Here is a 23447-nt window from a genome sequence, read left to right as displayed (position 1 = left end):
ACGTTTCCTTCCTTAGTCTGTTGCTGTCAGGAGTTTTGTGCCAATGTCAGAGAGCTTATTGTATTTGGATCATGCCTGTCAATATGGTTTGTTTGTTTTCTAGCAGCAACAAAAGCAAAAAACACATACTGAACTACTTATATGTCTGTTGCTGTAGGACATGGTAGAGAAACTGTAGACATGTGCTTCAAGCCTGGTCTGGCTTATTCCCTCATGTTTCCTTACCTTTTGGTTGGAATAAATATTATATTACAGGTTGAACCTGCCCAAACACATTCTAAATGTATTATGGGATGAGAGATTTTAGGATATGTTTCTATTATTTTCCTTGATTTCTATTTAGTAAGAATTAATGTATTGTTTGCATATTATTTCCCTCAAATTACAATCTTTTTGTTGTGATTGAAACATGATAGGGGCTTATATATTAATTGAAGTATTGGTTTTTTGTAGGATTTGCTTTGAAAAAATTAAAATATTCCTGTGTTGAAGGATGAAAGTGTAGTTTTGATCTCTAGGGGAGTGATCTGAAAAAAACATATGCTCACAGTCCTCCTCAGATACCAGAGATTTCATAAGCTGATTTAAAGCTAATATTGTGTATAAATATTTTGTTATGTTAAATTTGTACAAGCATCCTTCATTTTTAATATGCTTCCTTGTCTATATGCTGCCATCTTTTTAATTAAACAAAGATAAATTGTTACCAGGACTAATTCCTGGTAACTAAATCCTACTGATTAATTGGGTGCACCAAAATCTTCGTACAGATACATTTGCAGGGCTGGCTCAGTGACTGAAAAGAGGTGACTTTACAGAGGGCCACATGGACACAGTGGTGAGCAGAAGCCATGAGAGCTTTACAAAGCTTTGCAAAACCAAACAAGCGAGAGCTGAAAGTTGTCTCACAGTAATTCTTGGACAGTGAAGTGGTGAATAGGTTCACCTGAGCATCCCATTTAGGTATATTGGAGTTTTACACACTCTGGGAATTAGAAGATAGCTTATCATGTCCTCATTTAATATATGAAGAAAGTGGAGTACAGGCAGAGTGAAAAATAAGCACAGCTTGTAATTTCATGTGGTGAGCATATTTTCAATTTGATGACAGAGCAGTAGAGCTGTGGAGTTTGAGTTCAGGTTAATTTTGACTCTGACATTGGAGGTGTAGTAACAAGCAAGCTGCAGCTGAGAGTAAGTGAAACTCTAAGATTATGAATACTTCCAAAAAGGCAAGTAGGTTTGGGAACTGCAATAAATATGGTAAAATAAGAAATCCACATGTGCTGTATTTCAAAGAGTGGTTTTGATCAGGGGACAGTGTTGCAAAATAGAAGAACTGGAGAATATAATGTTTCTTTTTGTGTGCCTCTTACTTTAAAGAGTTTAGTAGTGATGAAAAAGAGCTAAATTTCTGTACTACCATGACTACTTGGTTTTGATTTGTTTCATACTATCAGAACAAGAGTTACATTTTGGCATATTTGGTAGCCTGATTGGAATTTCTTTATATGTAAGTCAAAATTTTAGTGATTTCTTTTACAGATAAGAACTTTTGAAATAGTGTTTCATGACAATATTGAGTATGGTCATTCTTCAATTTGTTGTTTAATCTTAAAGTTGTCAGACAACTTGATAAAATTTTAATGTCAAGGGTTGTAAATATTATATGAGATGACATTTTGGAAAGAACTTTTGTTCTAGCTGCAGTCTTTCTCACTCTGCTAGAGTATTTCTTCCAGCAGAACCAAGAGCCATGGTTCCATCACACTGTAAAGGTACAGATGTAAAATAATGATTTGGTGTACACAGTTGCTTCTCTATCACTTAAAATTGATAAGCTCTTGGTGTATAGGAGAAGTTTCTGCTGTTACACTCACCAGGAATGTATTTACATTTTACACTGTTAAGTGTACTCTGATTTCTGTTATTATAGTCTTCAGTTTAGTCATTTCTGTATGTGTGATATTCTAGTCTTCCCTGCTGTTACTGCTGATTTTCACCTTTCTGGTATCTACACATTTTATGAGTGTGCATTTATTTTTATGCTAGGTTTTAAAGCTAGAATGTTAAATCCATTTCAAAACTGATCTCAGAAGATCAGCAATAATAATCTCTCTCAGATTTTATTACCTCTTTCAGCACTATGCAGTCATCTCTCCTTTGGCCAGTTTATTATCAATACCTTTCCTAGTACTGTCATTTTTTCTTTCAGTGACACTTTCTCTCATGTGAGAAAAATTAAAAATATTTTAATATGGAATTGTGTCTCAATCCATAATACTGTGACAAAAATTAACTGATCCTGGTGAATTGTGCGCACAAAGGAATTAAGATTTTGCTTCCAGTGTTTGCATGGCATAATGTGGTATTCCTTGTAATCATTCTAAGTATTACACATTATGTTTAAGGAAGTGAAAATTGTTTAGTGTCAGTATAGTCCATATGTTTTCTGCCTGATTAATTGCAACAGCTCCAAATAACATTCTCTTCCTACTCATCTGTGTCACAAAGCTGGTATTTCCTTTAAGAATGTAAAATCAAAAAAATGGTAGAAACTTTAAGTAAGGAAAGTGTGACAGCACTAGTCAATGGACTCAAAAAGAAATTACTGTCACAACTCCTACTTAAACATTGAGTGAGCCTTTGCTTTCCTTGTTTCTTTAAAACTGTAGTTTCTGGAAAATATTGTCTGAGAGTCTGTAGTACTAATGTCATGGTTGCTTTTGACAGTCAAATGCTTAAGAGAGTTGTGAATGCTGAAATGTAAAACATCATGATTGCCAGTTGAATGTTCTAAGAGGGATTAACTTGCCTCTTGCAAAAAAAAATCATAATCTGAGTACTGAGGATGTCACGGAAAGTAATGCAATATTTTTTGTGTTGCAATGTCTGATTCTAAACCAGACCTTTGTATGCCTTCTCACAGATTTAATTCTATTTATAATACATGATGATGTTTGACTGTAACAGTCTATGATAAATTAAAAAAAAAAAGTCTGCAATCAAGAATTATGTCAGTTTATTTAGAAACACAAATACAGAAGCTGCTCAGTGCAGTTTCCCTGGCGAGATATTCTGTTTTCCCATTCTGCTTGTTCCATCATTTTCCTGCTTTTCCTTTGAATATATCAAAATTTAAAAATTTCTGTCCCATAATTTTTAAAATTGTTTACTAACTTCTGTACTCTGCCAGTAACTACACTACATGAATGCAAAACAGATTGCTGATTTCCCTGCTTACCTTATGAATGTGTTGCTAGAACCTTTCTGTTCCCTGCCAAAACTGTCTCAATGTTTTTGTCTTCCTTCCACCATTAACTTGAGTACATTAACTTGAATGTGTGTAACTTAGTGTCTTGACAAAACTAACATGAAACCTCTAACACTCTGGAGTTTTTCTGAGGGTATCATGCAGGAAACAAAAAATCTAGATTTTCACTTCAGATCAAGTGTGTATCTTCACATTGCAGTTGCTGATTTCTGTGGATTAGGAAGTGTTGTGTAGTGTTTTGGCTGTGCTTGTGTGATTCAGATCAATAAGCATTTCAGAAACTTGTTTTGACTTTTATTATTATTGCCTCTCAGTTCCCTAGTACCAGATCAGTGCAGAGTAACGTGTATGGAATATTATTGGCAGCATCAAAAGGATCTTCCAATCCTGCTGTTCTAGAGTGATGAAATAATAGAATTGTTCTGAGAATATCAGGAAATTCCTGTTCCCACATGAAAACAGAGTATCTTAAACTGGATTGAAACAGTTTCTGGTATCCTGTTGAAATTTTGACACAATCCTGATGTAGTTCTTGAGTTCTGTTATAATTGAAATTCTCTGTAACTGGTCTGTTTGAACATACTGCAGCAGTTACTGAAAAGCAAATGTACGTTTAAGGTAAAAATGCAGCTCATCTGTGAAATGGTTGAGATACACATGCTAGAGTGGGATTCATACTACAGGCTTTGACTTAATTTGTGGTTTATGGTAATGAGAATTCTTGCCTGAAAGTAGCTGATGGTGAGATAATACTTTGTACAACATTGAAATAGCACCAGTAACAATCTTACTGAAATTGGTAATTACATTAGCATAATATATTAAGTAGAAGGACTCTGAATGCCTTATCTTCTGTGTGTTACTTTTTTGGTACATTTCTAGTCTAATAGATCTTTTTGAACCACGATTTTATTTCAGTGAACATTTATGACATTCAAATCTCAGTTCTGGGCAGGCAGTACTTAACCACTGTTATATAATTTTATATGCTTCTTGGTTCCAGATCCATGAGAAGAAAGAAGATCATTTACGTAGACTTTTGAGCAGCGTCATGTTTACTAGAAGAGCCAGCATTGCAGAGTCAGTTTTGCAGGGTGTTGGGCTCTCTTATCTTCACTGTGCTTTTGTCAAGGAGGGTTAGAGCTTGTGGTCCTTTCCAACCTGGTATTCTATGATCATTTAGAACAGGTCATCTCAAATTGTGCACTAAAAATTTGATATTTAAGTAGGGGCCATTGCTTTCTGATGTTGCAACACAGAATAGTAACCTGTCCTTGAATATGTGAAAAAGAATAGTGTTAGGCACGTGGGTAACTTTGCTTATTTAGGAAGCATTGTTTTCTTATAATGCTTTGGTAATGGTGTTGATAATGTCAAGAATGGTGGAAAAAAAAGTCTCAATTTTTAAAAATAAACACTCTGCTGAAAGCCATTTGGCTGGTGGTGAGTTCAGAAAAGGGTCGCCTGGTTGGAGATGAGGCACAGGCACCAAGATCTTTGATTTCACACTTCTGAATAAATTTCAAACAAGTAAAACTAGAAGTTTTTTTTTATTCAGACTTCTCCTGATGCAGATCAACTGTAACACATGTCCAAAGGAAGTTTTTTATTAACTCCGCCTCTGTATCATGTTAATAAATAATTTATAAATGCAACAGGTCTACTTGCTATTTTAAGTCAGAAATTGTTGTTCCTTGCTTTAAAATTTTGCTTTCCATTTGGCTTCCAGAAAGAAAAACAATGCTTGAGTCTCAGCTAGACAAAGAATGATTAATTCATCATTCATTAAGTCCCATAGCCCTCAATTCTCTCAGATTTAATGGCAAAACTAGCTAAAACTGCTCATTCTGCAAGTTCTGAAGTGCACTTTCTGTAACATTACATACAGCCAAAGACTGTCAGACTCCTTGTTAACCATTAGGTGCACCAGGGCAAACTAATTCCACTTAAACAGGCAAACAACAATGAGATTAACTGTAGGTTAAGTGACTCAAAATAGCAGCTTTGATCCTCCAAGTGACCAGCAATTTAAATGGTGAGGAGACCAGACAGAAAATAAGCATGGGGGTGAGGGAAACAAAGAAGAGGAAGATAGGAGTGACTTCTGAGAGCTTGAGGGATGGTGTGTGTGTGTTGTACTTTTGAATATTCCTAAATAATTGTTTGTTCTAGAGTAGTATTCTCTGACTTTCTTTTAAAATTGTGCTTTCAGCCACAGCTTTCACTCAGTAGCTGCAATTCTCCATTTGAATCTCTCTTTAATACAACACATGTAATTGAGGCACGTCAGTCATATCCTTAAACTCTAATAAAAAAAAATCAACAGTACTCTGAAATGTGTAGTTTCCTGCTATATATTCTCTCATTGTAATTTCTTGATATGGATTCTGTTGTTGCATTCAGTGGTAGGACTGAAAATGAAAAAGCTGGAATCACTTTCCATAGTTTTCTCTGAGATGCAGGCTTGTGCTTCACCTGGATGCTTAAGCAAACTTGACTATTGCCTGAGCACCAGCTGACTTTTACCACCTTCCCCTTCTGCTGGCTGCACAATGTTCTGCTTTCCAGCATTTTCAAGACTCAAAACTTCTCTCTCTGACAAATTCCTCCTTTCTGCAGTTAATAGCTTTTGTATGAACATCAAATGTAAAAAAAGCACAACAGAAAAAGGAATAATCAATAGGCAGGCTAGGAATTTGAAGCACATCTTCACATTCTGCTCTTCACTGTTTTCTGTCCTTTCCATTCTACTTCCGTTCTTGTTTATACTGTACAGGAAAGAAGGGTCAAAGAGCTGGTCTTTGTGAGGAGAAAAGATTCCCAGACTGTGTAACATCATGCTTGGCATCCCATGGTCAGATGAAGGATCAGAGCCTCAGACTCATACAGAATTCTCACTCAAATTCTCTCAGTCTGAAAAACAGACAGGGTAAAAGAACCTCTGACAAAAGGTTGATAAAATGAAAATCCAAATCCTCGTTATATAGGCCAGAAATCTGTTATTTTGAATGTAATTTTAGTGTCAAAAAGGGAAACACCCTTTCCTCTCCCAAAATAGAAAAACAAAAGAAAAAGCCTCTTTTAAGAAGTATTGGGCACAGGAGTCTTCTGGAGAGTCTCCTAATTCACCCCTGGACATGGTCAGAAACAAACCTCTACAATTTCACATGGAATTAGCTTAACACAAACAAAAGCTAATGCCAACTAATAGTGTACAATATACCTTCTTTTAGCAGTCAGGGTAGGGTTTTTGACAGAAGTGACTCTGAGGTTTTGGGAAGGCCGGTTGTGTTTGGATGTGCCCAGCGTGGCCACTGCAGTGCAGTGCTTTGGAGCTGCCTTCCCACCACAACTCTGAACCAGGCAACAAGACACAAAGTTTACTTTTCACTCTTTAAAAAAGTATTTTGGAGTCCTGAGTGATTCAGCAAATTTAAAAAATCACATCATGACAGAGGTGAGAGGATTTTTGTTTCTTCATGTCAGCTTTCCTCGTGGATTCGGAGCCATTTGTGTCCCTCTTCAGCTCCTTCCACTGCTGGGTTCTTCCACCCTGTGGGCTGTCCTCCCTCTGGAGGACTTGGCTGAGGATTTCATGACAGGGTTGTGATGTGATTTCTGACCTGGCTGTGGAATAGCACACAGGAAATGATACAGTCCTGTTGCTTGCTTCTTGTCAGTATATAGCTTCGCATGTGTACACTCCTGTAAGGAACTCACTCTTGCTACTTCCAGCAAGGATTTCATTCAGCCTATACTAAATTGGTTGGTGGTTGACATGGAATGAATAATAATATGAGATAATTTAAATTTCCAGTGAAATACAAATTTTCTTCCTTCTATTGCACAAATATAAGAGCTTTTACTCTCCTTTTCTCTGTCCCTAAAAACAGTCACTTTACATTCCTTGTGCTCAATAGCAGTATCTTCTGCTGTATTTAACAACTTGTGAATAGAATTCCTTCAACACAGGGTGTTTTTTTTTTTTGGGGGGGGGGGGGGTTTGTTTGTTTGTTTGTTTGTTTTTTTGTTGGTTTGTTTTTTTATAACCAAGAGGTAATAAATATGATGCCATATTTGCAATACAGTAAAGAACATGTTCAAGCTGAAGGGAAGCAAGAGAGATTATCCTAAATTTAGTTTTATTATTTTGGGAATAGGAGGTTCTTTGCTCCTCACTGTTCTACTTTTTACTTACTCACTAGGAAGGAATCTTCTTTCCTATTAGCATTTAATCTCTATACTGTTAATTTAGGGCACAGTTAAGTAGAACGCAGATATGGAAAAGCTATACTTTTTTCTGTTGTTTTTGTTCTTTTCCTCCACCTCACCTTTTTTTTTTTTTTTTTGGAGAGGGGTAGATATTCTGACAACACTGACTTCCATTAAAAAAAAGAGGAATCCCAAGTATCTGTGTAACTGCTGAATAAACCTTCATTGGGAGAAGGACAAAGAAAGCAAAGGTTCCATGCAGCACATCAAAATAACTATGTAGTACTGTTGTTTTCAGAAACATTATTCTTCTGCTGGGCAGTCTTTCAAAAAATATATGAAAACTAAAGCCCTACTAGCCTGGGAGAAGAGTAGTAAAACATCTAGGATATAGCAGTGCTTCCTCACATACTGCAAGAGCTATGGCAAGTATTTGATACAGATATTTGTTCACTTGGAGTGGCATTGGTTTTCTTCTCCTTGTAAGCTATTTTTTTTTTAGTTTCCAGGGTTTACTTGCAGGTTTGCATCTTATCATTGTTCTATTTGCCACATAACTCAGGAACAACAAACAATTAATTTAATTTTTTCTAATGTGCTCCCTATTCCTGAATATTTTATGTGTCCTTAAAATATTTTCTACTTTTTTCTGTGCTTCTCCCCCTCCCTTTAATACATTTTTAATATTTTTTTATTGCTGATCAAATAAATGTATGGGGGAGAGATAAGATCAACCTCATATTAAGACTGTATATCCTTCTTTTGGAAAAACGAAAATCATTAAGTGATCTCAGAACTCATTTCTGCACAGACCTCCTTTTCCCTCACATCCCATAATTCTCAGTGCATTTATATCTGTGTATTTATTCCTGGAGGAAGACAGAAAGAGACTAAGGAAGAGTTGCTGTGGGGTGCAGTATGGACCCAGCAGGTTAGTTTTTCTTAATCAGTCCCAGAAATTTTCTGGTGGTTTGCAACTAATAGCTTGCTTAAGCTCAGGGCACTTATAAATATCACTGATAATTAAATACATGTAGGTGTGCCTTATACAGATATACATACAAAGACATATATAAGAATATGTATTAAATTTTTTTAGACTGTCCAGACAGCTTCTGAGTGAATACTCTTCTGTGAATTGCTTTCTTTGTATCAGCAGTGAATTTAAAAAAAATTGAATATGTAAAATGTTTTTTGACTGTTCTTGTCAAAACCGGTGCAAGTCCTCAGTTTGTTGTCTGGTTTACTCTCAGAATTTTTCAGTGCCCTGAGCTGTTTCAGGGACTGTGTGTGGTTGTACTGAAAAGCAAAGAGCAGAGACTGCGTATCTAAAATGAGAATCAAAAGGAAAGAAAACATTTATCTGCCTAGATATACATGTTATGGTTTTTTAGCATAGGTAGTAATTTACAGTGCAACAGCTGGGCATATTCTGGATTTCTCGTTAGCCTCTTCTTTCAGGATTTCTTTGACAGATGGCACTCACAGATGGGCATAACATTCTTAAGGAGCTTACTCTTTCTACTCCCTTACCCACCAGTAACTCATGATACTATTAGAAATCTAAAAGCTTTGACATGAATTAGCCTTACTTAGCAGACTTTAATTTTTTAATCTTTAGAATATGCTACAGGGTAGTAGTGCTTGTGGAGTTCTTAATCTGTTTACTTAAGTTCTTAGAAGCCAAAATGGAATTCCAATAAAGTTGACATGGCAAAATATGGCAAATATACTGTCATTTTTTTGCTATTTAAATTGTCAAGATAATATTTTTTATTCTTATTTTCTGGAGGAAAAAACCAGAATGATACAAAAAAGTACAGTTTGACAACGCAGAACCAGCTCTGTCAATTGAAGTTTGCAGAGTTGAAGCAATTTGCTTGGCATTCCATTGTAACTACCTTGAAATATGAAGTGAATAAACCTAATATTTAAAGTTGGCTGCTCAGTGGAGCATGTTTCTACCACCATCAGCTAAAACTAGTTTGATTTTTAGTATTTCAAAGTATCATCTAATAGGGTGCCTCAAAAAAAGAGCAAACTGTGCTCAAGACATTTGAATGCACTTCTGTGATAGCTACTTGTTTTTCATGTACTTAGTGTTGTTTCTCAGTGTTCATGCATCTTTGGGCTTGAAGGCCATTATTCTTTCCAATGTTGACTCAAATGGCAGTTTTCCCTGATGAATGTTGTTGGTGTGGAGTTTCTGTTGAGGAATGTGAAACTATAAGCAGAGTGATCAGGTCCAAAAAAAGCATTGTGACAGCTGGGCAGGTTGGAGAGGCGAAAATAGTTAGTGCCCTCAGCCAGGTCCTCTGCTGCATGTATTTGTAGCTTATTAGAAAAGTAGAAGAACACCAGATGGAGATAGAAACATGAACTCTGCTTTTTTTTTTTTTTTTTTTTTTTTTGGTTTTTTTTGTTTTTTTTTTTTTTTTTTGTTTTTTTTTTTTGTTTTTTTGTTTTCTAAGTGCTGTGTAAATTCAAGGTACACAACTCTTTCTTCAGGAATAGTACGTAGCCTGCCGTGGCACAACTTCTGGTTCATGGCATATTTTTAATTGTGTTCTTTTACTTTAGGGTCCCTTGCTAGGTGAGCAATCTACACCCTGCCATCCTATTTTTCCCAGGGGCTCCTTCATTTCAGGTTGCTTCAGTATTTTCAGTGTAGGCACAGTTAGCTAGTCACATAAGGGTATAATTTAAACACCTCTGTTGAATCTTTCTGCCTGCAAGTAGTTGGGTCCTGAAGAATCCTCTGTAAGCAAACAGCCCTAATCTAAATAATTTTCTTCTCTATGTGTTGAAGTGGTCTGTTCTAGGGAATGTGTATTCCTGAAAAGAGTGTTTCATGATAATAAAAAGCATGCCTATAGTTACTGCAAATTTACAAAACAATTTAGCTCATGAAGGCATGGTGAGAAAAGTAATCTATGCACTGGAATACGTAGTCCTGGCAAGATAATGCCTAGTTTGCATCTTCAGCAAATTTCTTTGATATTTTGCCACCCAAAAGTCTTCCTATAAAACTTGCTTTGCTCCTGGCTGTTTTAAATATATATTTGCACACATATGTATGTATTGTAGCCATTCTTATGAGAAGATGAGTCCTCTCTGGTAGCCAAGACTTTTTACACAGAGAAAACTTGTGTGACAGAGCAGTGATATGGGGGGCTGCTCATGGAGTGATGTCTGATGGCTTCAGGCCAATCTTGCAAGCGCTGATTATCTTAACAGTGTAAGCAACGTCAGAGACTAACCTTGATTGCTGAGCATTTTGGGATAAATAGGGGCTTTCTGTTCGTCAGACTTTAGATCAAGGAAATGAATTAACAATAAGGAAATAACAAATTTTGTAAGCCTGTTATTAAATGTCAAGATACAATCAAGACAATTTTGTGGTTTTACCTGTCATATCCCTGCAAAGAGAGTGAGGGACTTTGCCAATCTTTGTTTTATGAACTGCAGTTTCCAGTGCAAAAATAGGCATATTCTTAATGCTAAAAGGCTAAAGATACTTTCTGTCTTGAGCCACAAGAAGTCAGAAGTATATAGGCTGCTACAATTGAACCTGTAGTACTCTGGTGTTAGTGCATTTCAGAACTAGGTTTGAGGAGCTTTGGTACAACATAACCAGAAGGTTGTTAGTGTAATAAAAGGCAGCTTTAGTCATAATTTCAGAATCACAGGATGGGTGAGGTTGACCTCTGTAGTTCAGCTGATCTAACCCTCCTGCTTAGAACAAGGTCACTGAGGGCAGATTCCCAAGACCCATTTCCCATTGGATTTTTTGAGTAGTCCTTTCAAATTAACCAATTCTGGATTTGATTTGGTCACTGAATGTAACAGAACCCCAGAGTTTTACAGTATTGTGCTGTGGTTATCTTTCAACTTGTTAAATGTAAGAATTTTTACCTCATTTCTCAAGTGTTTTCTCCTTGATTTTTACAAATTGCATTCAGTTAGTAGCAATTTTTACTTATTTCCTGTGTTGAATTTTGTACTTCCCAAGCAAAGTATTTGTTTTCCAAATCAGTTTTTGTTTCTGAAAAATAAATAGTTAAAAACATTCCTGGTTTTTTTCTCCCATCTTATGTTTGCTCCTCTTTCAAAACTTCTATGCTTGTACCTCAATCTTTTGCAGTAGGAGAGGCCATCATGAATAGCTATTAAAAGCTACTAAAATTACCCAAAAGAAATTAGGTGCAAGGCTTTCATATTTTCATGCATTAAATTTTACTCAATAATACTATTCCGTTCAAGAATAGTGCATTATTAAACATTCAAATGTTCAATACTTTGTATGCTCATTTTATATTTGAGTCCCTACAAGTTTTTTTTGTCTAGTATCAGTAAATCTGCTACAAGTCAACCCTGAGGAAAGGTACAAACTTCTGTATTCTTGACCCACTGTGAGAGGCCTGGTAACTTGGGTTTGAGTTTTTCAATTTGTTTTTGATGGTTGCTGTGTCATTCTATTTCAATTAACTTCCATTTTTTAATTTGAACTTTTACAGGTTTCAGAAAGCATTGGACTTTCTCTTACATGCTTGATTGTTTGACATAAGGACTTGTCTTTCTGTTAATGCCTACCACTCTTTTATTCTTATTTCATTGGCATTTAAAATCAGTCTGTGAATCAGCCTTGTAAGGTACCAAATTTACAATGCTTATCAAATAGCACAGTGTGTTCCTGGTTTTAGTCTGTAAAGCTGACAAGACAATAGAAATAATCCCTAGGCAATCACAAGTGACTTTGCCCTGACATCTCTTTAAAATGCTGTATGAGGGACCTAACCTGCACGTGAGGTTTTTTTCCATAGATATCTGGTTCTGTTGGCTGATTAGCATTTTAGATGAAGACAGAGTAGCTATGGGAAGTATGTAGATGCCAAGCATTTATCCAAAAGAATGTTTCAAATCACCCCTTTTACTTATTTTTTTAAAAAGAAGGAAGAAAATGGACATAAGCAGCTTCTAAAAATAATTATTCTTGGTTTGCATCTGTTATTGTGTTTGATATCCATTACTTGGAAACAAATACATATGCACAAAGCCCACAGGGAGACATTTTTCTGAGGTAAATGAATTCTAGGATATTATAGTATGATGTGGTGGAGCATATATTTATAAGCCAGTAACTACACTCTGTTCAAGTGTTCAGGAATGAATATGAGTGCCTGAACAAACTCATGATATATATGTGTTGGCTAATGTACTCATTCCCTGTTGCTTGTTATTATTTCCTTTATTAGCATTTGAAATTCATAAGGAACATAGGATACCATAAGATAAACACTGTGTTGTGTCCAGAATACTTGTCTGAGTGGCAGAAATTAAAGACTGTAGAGCAAAGGGCTGGGAGAAGACTTGGAGAGGTCAGCTAGTACTTTCCTTGGGCTTCAAGGGGGGATCAAACTGTAGCTAAACCAGTCTTGACAGACATTTGTCTAACTGGTTTTAAAAGAAAAGTGATGGAGATGGTGACATTTCTTGAACCAATTTGTTCTAGTGTCCTATTGTCATTATTATGGAAGTGTTTTCTAATGTTTCATCTGAGTATCTTTCATTGGTACTTAAACTCATTACTTTTTGTGTTACCACACAAAAAACTCAGTGTGGGTGAGTATTCGATTTAATCTGTTTTGCATTATATACTTCAAGTCTGTGGTGCTGATTCTTCATAGTAAAAGAAGAATGTAATGTAATTACCTTATTTTTAGTGAAAATTGAAATGACCTCGCTCAGTCTGGATTAGGGATTAAAGAAAGTACACTTTGGCAGAAAGTGTGGTCGGAACTAAGTTAGTTTGGAAGTATCTTATTCTGTAGGTGCTGCACTAAATGTACTACACACAGTACATGGAACCTTGAATTTTGTAGTGCTTTTCATTTAGTTTTGTGATATTACTAAGAATAAAACTTGGTTAGGATGTCTGTATGAATATAAAATTGTCCACACTGATCAATAAATAATGACTATGTCATGGTTGGGTTGATGCTTCCAACTAATTGATGAGAGTCTGTCCATTGAATGTAATGAGATTTAGAGGAATCTCCTGCTGCTTAGAGTAGAGAGATGCTTTTAGCAGAGGTGAATTACTGGTTGTTCCTGGAACAGCACATACAAATAATTTATCATCAAGAGTTAAAGAGAAAACAAGGGAGTTTTACACTGTTAAGATACTGTTTATGAAAAAAAAAATAAGGTTGATTATAGCATTTATTTCTTCCCTGTAGTTGCTTTTCTTATTAAGATTTAAATTCTGAAGTGTTCAGTCTTTGGCTATTCCTGTTGACTTTGGGACTGTATGCAGGGCTATTGCATCTTATTTGCTGGTAAGCTTTAGTTTGTCAGCTTTACATGAAGCAAGTTTTGTTTAGTATACAAACATGCTGCAATGGTTTGGGTGCTATATAAATAATAAGGCTAAGATCAAAGTTATTTAAATTATTTTGGTTTCAATCGAAATACAGGCTTTTTGGATTTCACCCAAAAATGAAGGAGTGTCTGTTTAGGAGAATGCACAGTAGAGTCTTGATAAGAGGCACGGTTAATGAGGTACAATATATTCCAGTTTTCTCATGCTGCTATCTTGTGCAGCCTATCTTGTTGGGATTGCTAAAGAATAACTGCCGACTGTCCAAATCTAATTTGGCTCAGTGCACATTGGTCTTTCTGCCAGATGGAGCCTATTTCTACTTCTGCTCATCAGAATTCAGATAAACCGGAGTTGGCAGAATATGGCAATGCTGACTTTGATATAACCCAGTCCACCGTAAGTGAAAATAGAAATAAACTGCTGGACATCAATGTCCATACATTTGACTATGAAAAAAAGGCATTATTTGATCAGTAATCTTGATGGAAGTTCACCAGTTGTTTCACTCTGCCTATCTAAAGCAAGCTATCAGTAGAGCATCACTGAATACCTTCATAAAAACTTCACAGGCACCAAAATTTCTCATTTCATTGGAGTGCTGCCAAAACCAAATGTCTTTGTTTTTAATCGTGGATGTAGCATTTCTTTGTGAGAGAGGTATATGGAGGGGAAATCGGCCTGAAACAACAGAAGGGAGTGAAATAAGCAGTTTGCCAAACTTCTGTCTTGCCTAAGGATAATCCTGTGTTCTGAAGGAATTTTGGATAAAAACTCCAGGCATTCTGGCAGTGAAGTCTTGGTTGTGTTTTTTCTTAAAGTAGGTAACTTGGCAAAGGATGGCATTTCTTGTTGTAAGAGTGAATAATTATAATCATTGATGTCTGCTTTTATCCTTTTGATTTATACTTTTGGGGAGTGCTCTTGCATGTACAATGAGCAAATAATGTGCTGTGAAATCTTTAACTGGCAATAAGGTTTCTGCATCAGCTTCTCTGTGCCAGCAGTTGCACGTGAAACTGATTTATTTTTCTCAAATGCTGGTGTATTAATTTGCATTGGTAGCATAAAAAATACTGCTAATGTGAATTTTTTCACAGAAAAATAATTTAATGTAAGCTATTCACTTTGTTCCTTGCTATTCAAGAATATCATGTCTTGAGGCATGTGATCTGTTTAGGAAAATTAATTGATTTCCATGCTTTTCTAATGTTAGCATTAGGAATAAAAATTTGTTCTCCAGATTATCTCTTTTTTATCTGCTGAGCTCAAATAAACTAGTAGCTCAGCTATGAAATTGCTCCTTTGATTTCAGACAGGTACATTTCTTTATTCAGGCTCAGCTCACATGCATTTAGAACAATGTGAGTCCCTTTATTCTCATTTCAGTTCTGCTGTTTTTTTTAAGAGCTCAGCTGTGTATGCAAGGACAGTCCATCAGCATCTGAAATATATTCCAAGGAGGATATATTGGACATATTAAGAGGTTCCCACTTGAACCACCTGGCCACTTTTGTTGATCTTGAGAAGGACTTGCTTTTTCCTCCTTTTCTGTCTGATCATTTGTGTTCTGAAAGAAAAAAATGATAATACAGATGAATAACTAAACCAAATAAATTCTCCATCATAACTGTACAGCTACAAAGAAGAGGGATCCCTGCTGGTCACAAAATCTTTAATGCCACTAGGGATTTTATCATATAAACGTAGAAGATATAAGCCTGTGTGTTGACCCACTGGCACAGTCTTCGGTAGTGTTTGACACGACTGCTGCTCAATCATTCTGATACAGTTCCTGAAATAATTGTCTCTCTATTTTTGATGCATCTTCCATTCTGTTTGCCTGGTCCTCTCCTCCATGAAGCTGCCCTCGAAACAAGTTAAGATTCTTCTAAATCTGCTGCTTCCTGTTCTGTAGACCTGAGTAATTTCATGTGGTCTTGCAAATAACAGAATTGCATTGATCCAATGATTCAAGGAATGGTATAGATGAACCTCAGGAAACTGTATGCTTTGAAACCATAAGATGATCTGATAACTGAAGTTGTAAGGAACTTAAGGGAGTTTTCTGGTCCAAATTTCAATGTGCAAGACCTCATGATTCCTTAAGTTTCCTTTAGTATAAGAAATGAATCCAGGGGAAAAAATGCGTTCACATGTATTAAAAAGTCTTTTTTAGTTTATTTTACAGCTGGAATGTGCTATGGATTTAGCATGTCTCAGAGGGAATACTTTTTCTTGAGTCTTACTGAACAAATGAAATTCTACTCTGGCTCATTAACAGAGAAATCAAAATAAATGGCAATAATCCAGGTATCTGCTGTAGTCCTATTTCAGAATGTTGTTTATATTAACACATGTAAAATGTTTGGGTTTTAATTACAGCTTAAGAAAGTAAACGGTTTTAAAGAGAGGTGAGTGAAGTCATCTGGGTAAACATGCCAATCTGAAGAACAGCTCCCCGAATTAAACTAAGAAGCATTATAAGGAAGGATTCATTTCTTTTTTTCATTAGCCTTCACACACATTTTCAGTGCAAGTGAAGTGTTCAGTGTTATACATTGTTTATTCCTATTGCATTCTCCAGAAAACAGCAGCAAAGCTGCTGTGCAGTACTGATTTTCTCCTACAGTCAAGGCCAACAAAGCTCAGAAAGATAGAAGTTGCTCCTGGACACTCTGTTGAAGTCAAAGTTTAAATGGACGTATGTGTTTCTAGAGAAGTTTATTTGCTCCAGATTTCTAGTTCCTTTGGTGCTGTAAAATCAGTCATTAAAAAAAAAAGTTTCTTTGGGTATGTTGAGTTCCTGTGTTCCCTTAATTCAGTGTGGAGCATATTTGAAGAATTTGTGGTTGCTTGGCTTATGCCAGGTCCAGCTCTGGCAACCTGCACCCTTGCAGATTGAGCTTCCTTGCCCCAGAAGCTGCTATCAGAGTAGGGCTGAACTGTCTGGGACTTGGTCAGGCTCAGGGTCTCCAGAGAGCACAGTGGTGTCAGGGCAATTGTCCCGATTCAATACTTGTTCCCACTATAAATCTGGTTCATAAAATACCTTTCAAATGCTTCTATTTCTTGAAAGTGAATTAGTATTTCATATTTCAAGTGAGCTGACCTTTTTCTTTTCTTGCAGTGAACTAATTACAGAGTTAGTGGAGTATTTGGGCTCCACGGCCTTCTAGCCAGATGATATTAATTGCTTGACTGAGCACCATGGTTCTTGTTGAGTGATGTTTAAATGGTCTGCCCACAATTACCTGGTAACTCTTATCTACAGAGATTCAGCCCAGTGGTCTATTCACTGAGCCATATAACTTTTCATTATTTACTCATTAATTTTGCCAGATTTTAACTACTTTGTCTGGACTTTTCCTTCCTTAGTATTTGCCTAAAGCAATAAGTGTTCCTCTTTCCAGAAACAAGATCAAGAATCATGGACTGCTTTTCCTATATAGATTTTCAATTAATAAAATAATTATTACAAAACCAGTGAGAAAATCTTCTTCTGTGGGATGTGAAGACTTGAAATTCAGGAGGGAATCCTCCAGGAGTCATGGATATATTTTCATTCCTCTGCCCTCCACCTAGATATTTTCAGGTTATAATTTTTCCCTCAATATTCCAGTTTTTATGAGTTCCAAACAACTGTGTGCAGAGTTTGATCCCTAAATACTTTGCAGTCTTCCTTTGCTGTAGCTTTGCACTACTTCAGAGCTGTACTATTGAAGGAATTTGGGGAGATGCCGATAAATAGACACTAGAGACAGTGTGGAGTGTCTCTATTACTGATAGTTCTCTTCCTTTTGGTACCAAAGATTGCTATGCACATTGGACAGGAACTGGACATGAGGAAAGAGGATAGTTGTCCTGTATCCCAGGAACAGGAAGCCAGTGGGAACAGGACTGTGAGTAAATAATGACTGCTGAGAACTGAAACGGGATAAAAAAACCAATTAGTTAAATTTGAACAAGCAGGGAGATGAGGACTTGGAGTGAAGAAGGTGGGGGAGAAAGAAGGAAATAGAAGGGGAGGAAATTTGGGGTTGATAGGCTGTGGGAGATTGGACATCTCAGCTTTTGAAGTGAGTTTAGGAGAGATAGGATTAAAAATGCAGTTGAGATGGAAGTAGAAAGAATCAGTCCATACAGTGAAGAAACTGGGATAAGCTGGGGAAGGTGGAGTGAATGTGGAGAGAGAATATGGTATTCTCCACCTTCCCCAGCTCTTTAGAACAGGAGATAGATCAATTCTTATCACTAACGAGAGTAAACAAATGTCATTCAAAACAAAACCTGGAACAAAACTAATCATTCTAATGCAATCTGACTGCTGCAGGCTCGGAGGGGATGCAGGGTTTAAGACTTTATTTTTTCCCATAATCACCACCTTCACACTCTTCAGTTACACTGGCAATAATTACTCCCATTCCTTGTTCCCCTCTGGGGCTCATAATTTTCTTCCCCTTTGCTTATAGCCTACTCTGCTCTGCAGGTACCAGCAATTCTTGTCTTTCAAACTGTCTTTTATTAATGTAGCTCAGAATTCAGAACAGTTGTTTATAGTCCATAGCTTCTGTTACAAGAGCTGAAAAGAATTTGTATTTATTAAGTGGGTTTTTTTTCCTTAACTGTAAAAGTTGTTCTTATGAAGTTATTACTGAGCATTACAAATGCCACTCTGCAAGAAATCATTGTTCCTTCAAGTGCATTCAGTGTTATTTGAAGGTTTGGTTTTGCACAGTGTTGACAACACAATGAGATTTTTTCATGTTTTCTTGCTGTTTTGTGAGATTGAATGGGAGAGGTTGGGATGATGATGATGGTTATTAATGTTATTATTATTTCTCTTGGGAATATATTAAATGATAGAACATGGATAAATGGAGCCTCAAGGGTGACTCATGTTTTTGTTTAGCTTGAACTAGGTCCAGCTTCTAGGAGGAACTGGATTTTAGGTGCATGTTTTTGCAAAGTGTTTTAAACTGAAGTTATAATTCCAGCAGTCTCAATTGCATGTGTTTGTTTTTATTTAGAAGCGTGTTTAAGGAATGTTTTTGGTGGGTGAATGCAAAACAAACACAACTATCTCAGTCTGGAGACTGCAATTCTTAGGCATATTCAGTGTCAGCAAAAATAAAGTAGGAGAATGGTCTTATGAGAATGGACTCGGTTATTTTTTCTGATTTACTGTGTAAAGAATTGTCTTTATGTTCAGTTGCAAGTTGTGAAAGTGTGATTTCTTGCAGTGTTTGCTTTCTACTTTGTAAATATTTCTGAGCATTTGAAAGGTGCCTAAAGTTTGTTTTCAGCATGTGCTGCTGCCTGCTTGCCTTTGAGTAACACAAATTCGGGAAGTTCTTTTTTTCCAAACAGCAAATTGTTACTGTATTAATTGTCACCAAGTGTGTGACACTGTGACACCTTTATGCCATAGCTTCTATAATGTTGTTCAAGGTGTGGTTCTAATTTTTTTTCTATTGTAAATTACCAGTAAGTCTTGTCTATAACTCAACTTTTAGTTGGGGAGGGGGGGGGGGAACCACCAACAAAAACAAAACATTGAAATCCAAACACTAAAATTTGCTCTCAGGTGCAATGTGAACATTTTAGGTTGTGGATATTTTGAGATTTGTCTGCAAAGCAATCAGTGACATTCATTTTATAAGTTGTTTGGGGAATGAAGCAAAGTGAGGACTTAAATTTTTTTCTATTTTTAGAGGGTTTGTCCTTATATCTTAGAAATGTTCCCTGAGAAAATATTTGTAGACCTGTATTCATACAGTCATAACTTATATTTTGAATATAATAGATAAGGATGCTGTAAGAATCTAAAATGCAGCTTTATGTGTGTTTCTAATATCTATACTTAATTGAAAAGAAATTTCAACATCTGAACCTAGTTTACAAATTGAACAACAAATGTTCCTCTGGTAACTGAGGACTTCTGTCCTACTCAGCTGCACACTGGGAACATACACTCTACCTGTGTTTCAGTACACTTAGGAAAAGCCTGAGACAAAAAAAAGGTCAAGTTTACAATATGAAGAGTGTTTATTATGCTGCCTGCTTAGAAGGCTAGTTCCATCTGCATCATGACCTGAATGAGGCAGGCAGAGTGTGGCCAGGCGGAGCTGCAGTAGTGTGTACAATGCTCATGTCAGCTGAAGCATGACAGATGTACGCGGTGAACAGAGATGCACATGAGAGAAGAATGTCAATGAAAGCCAGTAAATCTAAAAATGTGTTAACTATTTCAGGATTTCATTGGCCTTTGTTCTGTTGTAAAATCTAGGGGTTGTTTCCAGCTCCAGTACAAGCATGCATCTCCTTGAGAGCATTTCACTAAAATTCTTCAGATGATTTTAAAATTTTATATACAAAAGCTCAGAGCAAGTAAGATTATCCTGTCTACCCTTGAGACATGAGAGGAATTTAAATACACAATTCGTACTAAAATTAAGAAGCATTGTAGGATTTGACTCATCTACAGCCGCTGTCATGAAATGTCTAGTGCAAATTTCACCGTATCATGAGTGACTGTCTTTTGTGAACTGAGAGGTTGCTGGTTTTGAATGAAAAGACTTGTAGAATTAATGCTTGGAATACATCTTATGCAATACATTTTGTACTGATCCTGGAATTTGTTTAATTGCAGGGATATAAAACCAGACAACATCTTGATGGATATGAATGGACATATTCGATTAGCAGATTTTGGTTCTTGTCTGAAACTGATGGAAGATGGAACGGTAAATAAGAAAGAATGATTCATTCCTAAATATTTTTTCTTCAGTCCATTGATTGCCACAAAATGTGTGCTAATATAGGGAAAAGGTGCCTTATAGCAAATGAAATGGAACTGTAAATGGTATTGGTATATAAGTGACTTTCTTGAATATTCAGCTGCAGACTGCTTGGATTTGCAGTATATTAAAAACTTTTTAGCATACAGTCAGCTCATAAATAAATAAAGGGAAGCTGTGCTGTCAATGCCAAGTAGGTGTTTATGAACTATGAATCTCCCAGTTTTAAGCTCTGAGCTCTAATCTTTATTGAAAATGTAAGCTGTAGAATGAGCAGGATGAGATACTGAAATGTGATGATGTTCTTCTAGTACATTTACATTTGCACATTAAGTGTGACTAGAATGTAATTCCAGTATGTTTAATCATGTCCCAGGGGATTAAAAAGGATTTGACCTAATATATGTGATTACCAAATCTGTAATTGCTTACTGGCTCTAGTTGTGACAATTGACAGTTTTGCCCTTTATCTGTTTTTAAATATTGATAATAGTTTAGCAAAAGTATATTATTGGGATGCCTATTAATGCAGTGGCTTGGATGCTTAAATACCTGTTTATGAATTTAGAAGCTTTTACTTGTATTTAGTTGTTTTTGTTATTACAGGAATGCTGGGCTAAATTTATATAAACATGGGCACAGTACCACACTGTCTGTAGTGATGAAAGTTGATTTTAATCCTGAAAATGCAATTTCTCCAGGTCCAATCTTCAGTGGCAGTTGGAACACCAGACTACATCTCTCCAGAAATCTTGCAGGCCATGGAAGATGGAAAAGGGAAGTATGGGCCCGAGTGTGACTGGTGGTCCCTGGGCGTTTGCATGTATGAAATGCTTTATGGAGAAACGCCCTTTTATGCTGAGTCCTTGGTGGAGACCTATGGGAAAATAATGAACCACAAAGTTAGTGCACTTTCTGTCTGTCTCTAAGCTAATTTTTAATAATGGGGTAACTTGAACACGTATTTAAAAATAAGTTTTTATGTACTAATTATGTTAAGTATTCATAAATGTAGAACAAAAAATATGTTTTCCAAGTTAATGGTTATGGATTGCAGATGACTTTGCTTTGGGATAAGGCTAAAACTTGAAATCTGGGTTTGGAAACATGGATGTTAATTCACTCTGTGGAGTCTGTCTTGGCTACATGGCATCAATCCTGTTGTGTTTCTTTCTTCTGGTAAACCCATTCCTTGGCTTGTGCAGAAGATTCTAAAATGTTCTTCCAGATGGAGCTAGCTGTAGAATTCAACAGCTGTAGTGTAAGAGAAATTTAAATACAGGGGAAAAACTAGAAGACAAAAAATATTAATAGTTTCTATCCTTAGCAGAAGTCTTTTCTTTGAAACCTTACTGCATGTATTTCAGAGCTGGAGTATTTAAACATTTCTTTTTCTAAATAATGATTTTCACTAAGAAGGTAATTTCCCCAACTTTTTCTTGGTAATAAACTGTTTCCTCTTATTTTAATTTTTAAGGAGAGGTTTCAGTTTCCTGCTCAAGTGACAGATGTCTCTGAAAGTGCAAAGGACCTCATCCGAAGGCTCATTTGTAGCAGAGAGCATCGACTTGGACAAAATGGGATAGAAGACTTTAAGAACCATCCGTTTTTTGCTGGGATTGACTGGGACAACATTAGGAACTGTGAGGCACCTTACATCCCAGAAGTCAGCAGCCCTACTGATACATCAAACTTTGATGTGGATGATGATTGCTTAAAAAACTCTGTAAGTATACATTTTGATGGATCAGCCTTTATAGTATACTTTGTAACAAAACTTATGGAAAAGGCAGCTTATTTCACTGTGTTCTGCATAAGTAACAGGTGCTGCTTTGAGGAACTGAGAGGGGAATGCTTTCATAGCTTATAGGCTGGTCCTAAAATCATATTTGTGTAAGGATAACTTGTGTAAATTCATTGTAGCTTTACATGTCTTTAGCTAGTATGCATCTGTTGTAGTAACAAGTTTAGTGTGCATGTCTTATAAAGAATAATACATTCACATACAGATAGTCTGCAAAACTATTTCTAGCAGAGCATTGCTAAGACTTAGTATAAGTTTGCATATTGCATTTTATTGTATTTTATTGCTCCACTCTAATTGCTTATATCAGTGTTGGATTCCATTCAGTTCATTTCCACTAAATTTTTTCCAGCCTTTTCTCCAACTTGATTTTTGGGAAATGTAGGAGAAATATTACAGCCATTTCTTAGGAACGAGAAAAGATTTTTACCTTTGCTTAAAATGCTCTGCAGCTATTGATTTTACCACACTTTCTATACTTTTGAAAAGGAGCTTTAACAAATGATAGATGTCATAGCATTGGAGAAATGCTTTATGTTCTCTCCTTGGAAATATCTTTGGGTGTGTTGGTGTGTGTGTCTGTTGAAAGATGCAGAAACCTGCTGTTTATATGTGAGGTAAAGAATTTTCACCACTTTTGCTTTTGTTTTCTGAACTGCATCTGCATCTCAGTTTCACTCAGTTTTCTGGGCCTGTAGATAAGTGGCAACATGAATTGATGTAGACAAGATGATCATTATTCGCATTCCCTTTTCTCCAGCTGCACATTAAAATGTGGAAAACACTTTGACTAAAACCCTTTGTGGGTGTCAGTGTCTTTTCCCAAGTAATAAACCACAGGACAAGAGGAAATGGCCTAAAGTTGAGCTGGGGGAGGTTTAGTTTGGATATTGGGAAAAATTTCATTACCAGAAGGGCTACCCAGGAAAGTGGTGGAGTCAACTATCACTGAAGGTTTTTAAAAACACATGTAGATGT

General features: G+C 36.2%; 1 protein-coding gene across 4 annotated transcripts in view; it reads left to right on the top strand.

Moving 5' to 3' along the window:
• CDC42BPA (CDC42 binding protein kinase alpha) overlaps positions 1 to 23447 on the top strand; it is a 180984-nt gene that overhangs the window by 80966 nt on the left and 76571 nt on the right. For all 4 annotated transcript variants that reach the window (XM_053937395.1, XM_053937397.1, XM_053937394.1 and 1 more), the window contains exons 7-9: positions 20518 to 20611; positions 21367 to 21567; positions 22143 to 22391. In XM_053937395.1, the coding sequence (XP_053793370.1) occupies positions 20518 to 20611; positions 21367 to 21567; positions 22143 to 22391 (544 nt within the window). The remainder of the gene's footprint in view (positions 1 to 20517; positions 20612 to 21366; positions 21568 to 22142; positions 22392 to 23447) is intronic.

Source organism: Vidua chalybeata, chromosome 3 (assembly GCF_026979565.1).
Source record: "Vidua chalybeata isolate OUT-0048 chromosome 3, bVidCha1 merged haplotype, whole genome shotgun sequence".
Taxonomy (NCBI): Eukaryota; Metazoa; Chordata; class Aves; order Passeriformes; family Viduidae; genus Vidua; species Vidua chalybeata.
Note: the sequence above shows the minus strand (reverse complement) of the source record. Positions and strands in the feature narration are given on the sequence as shown.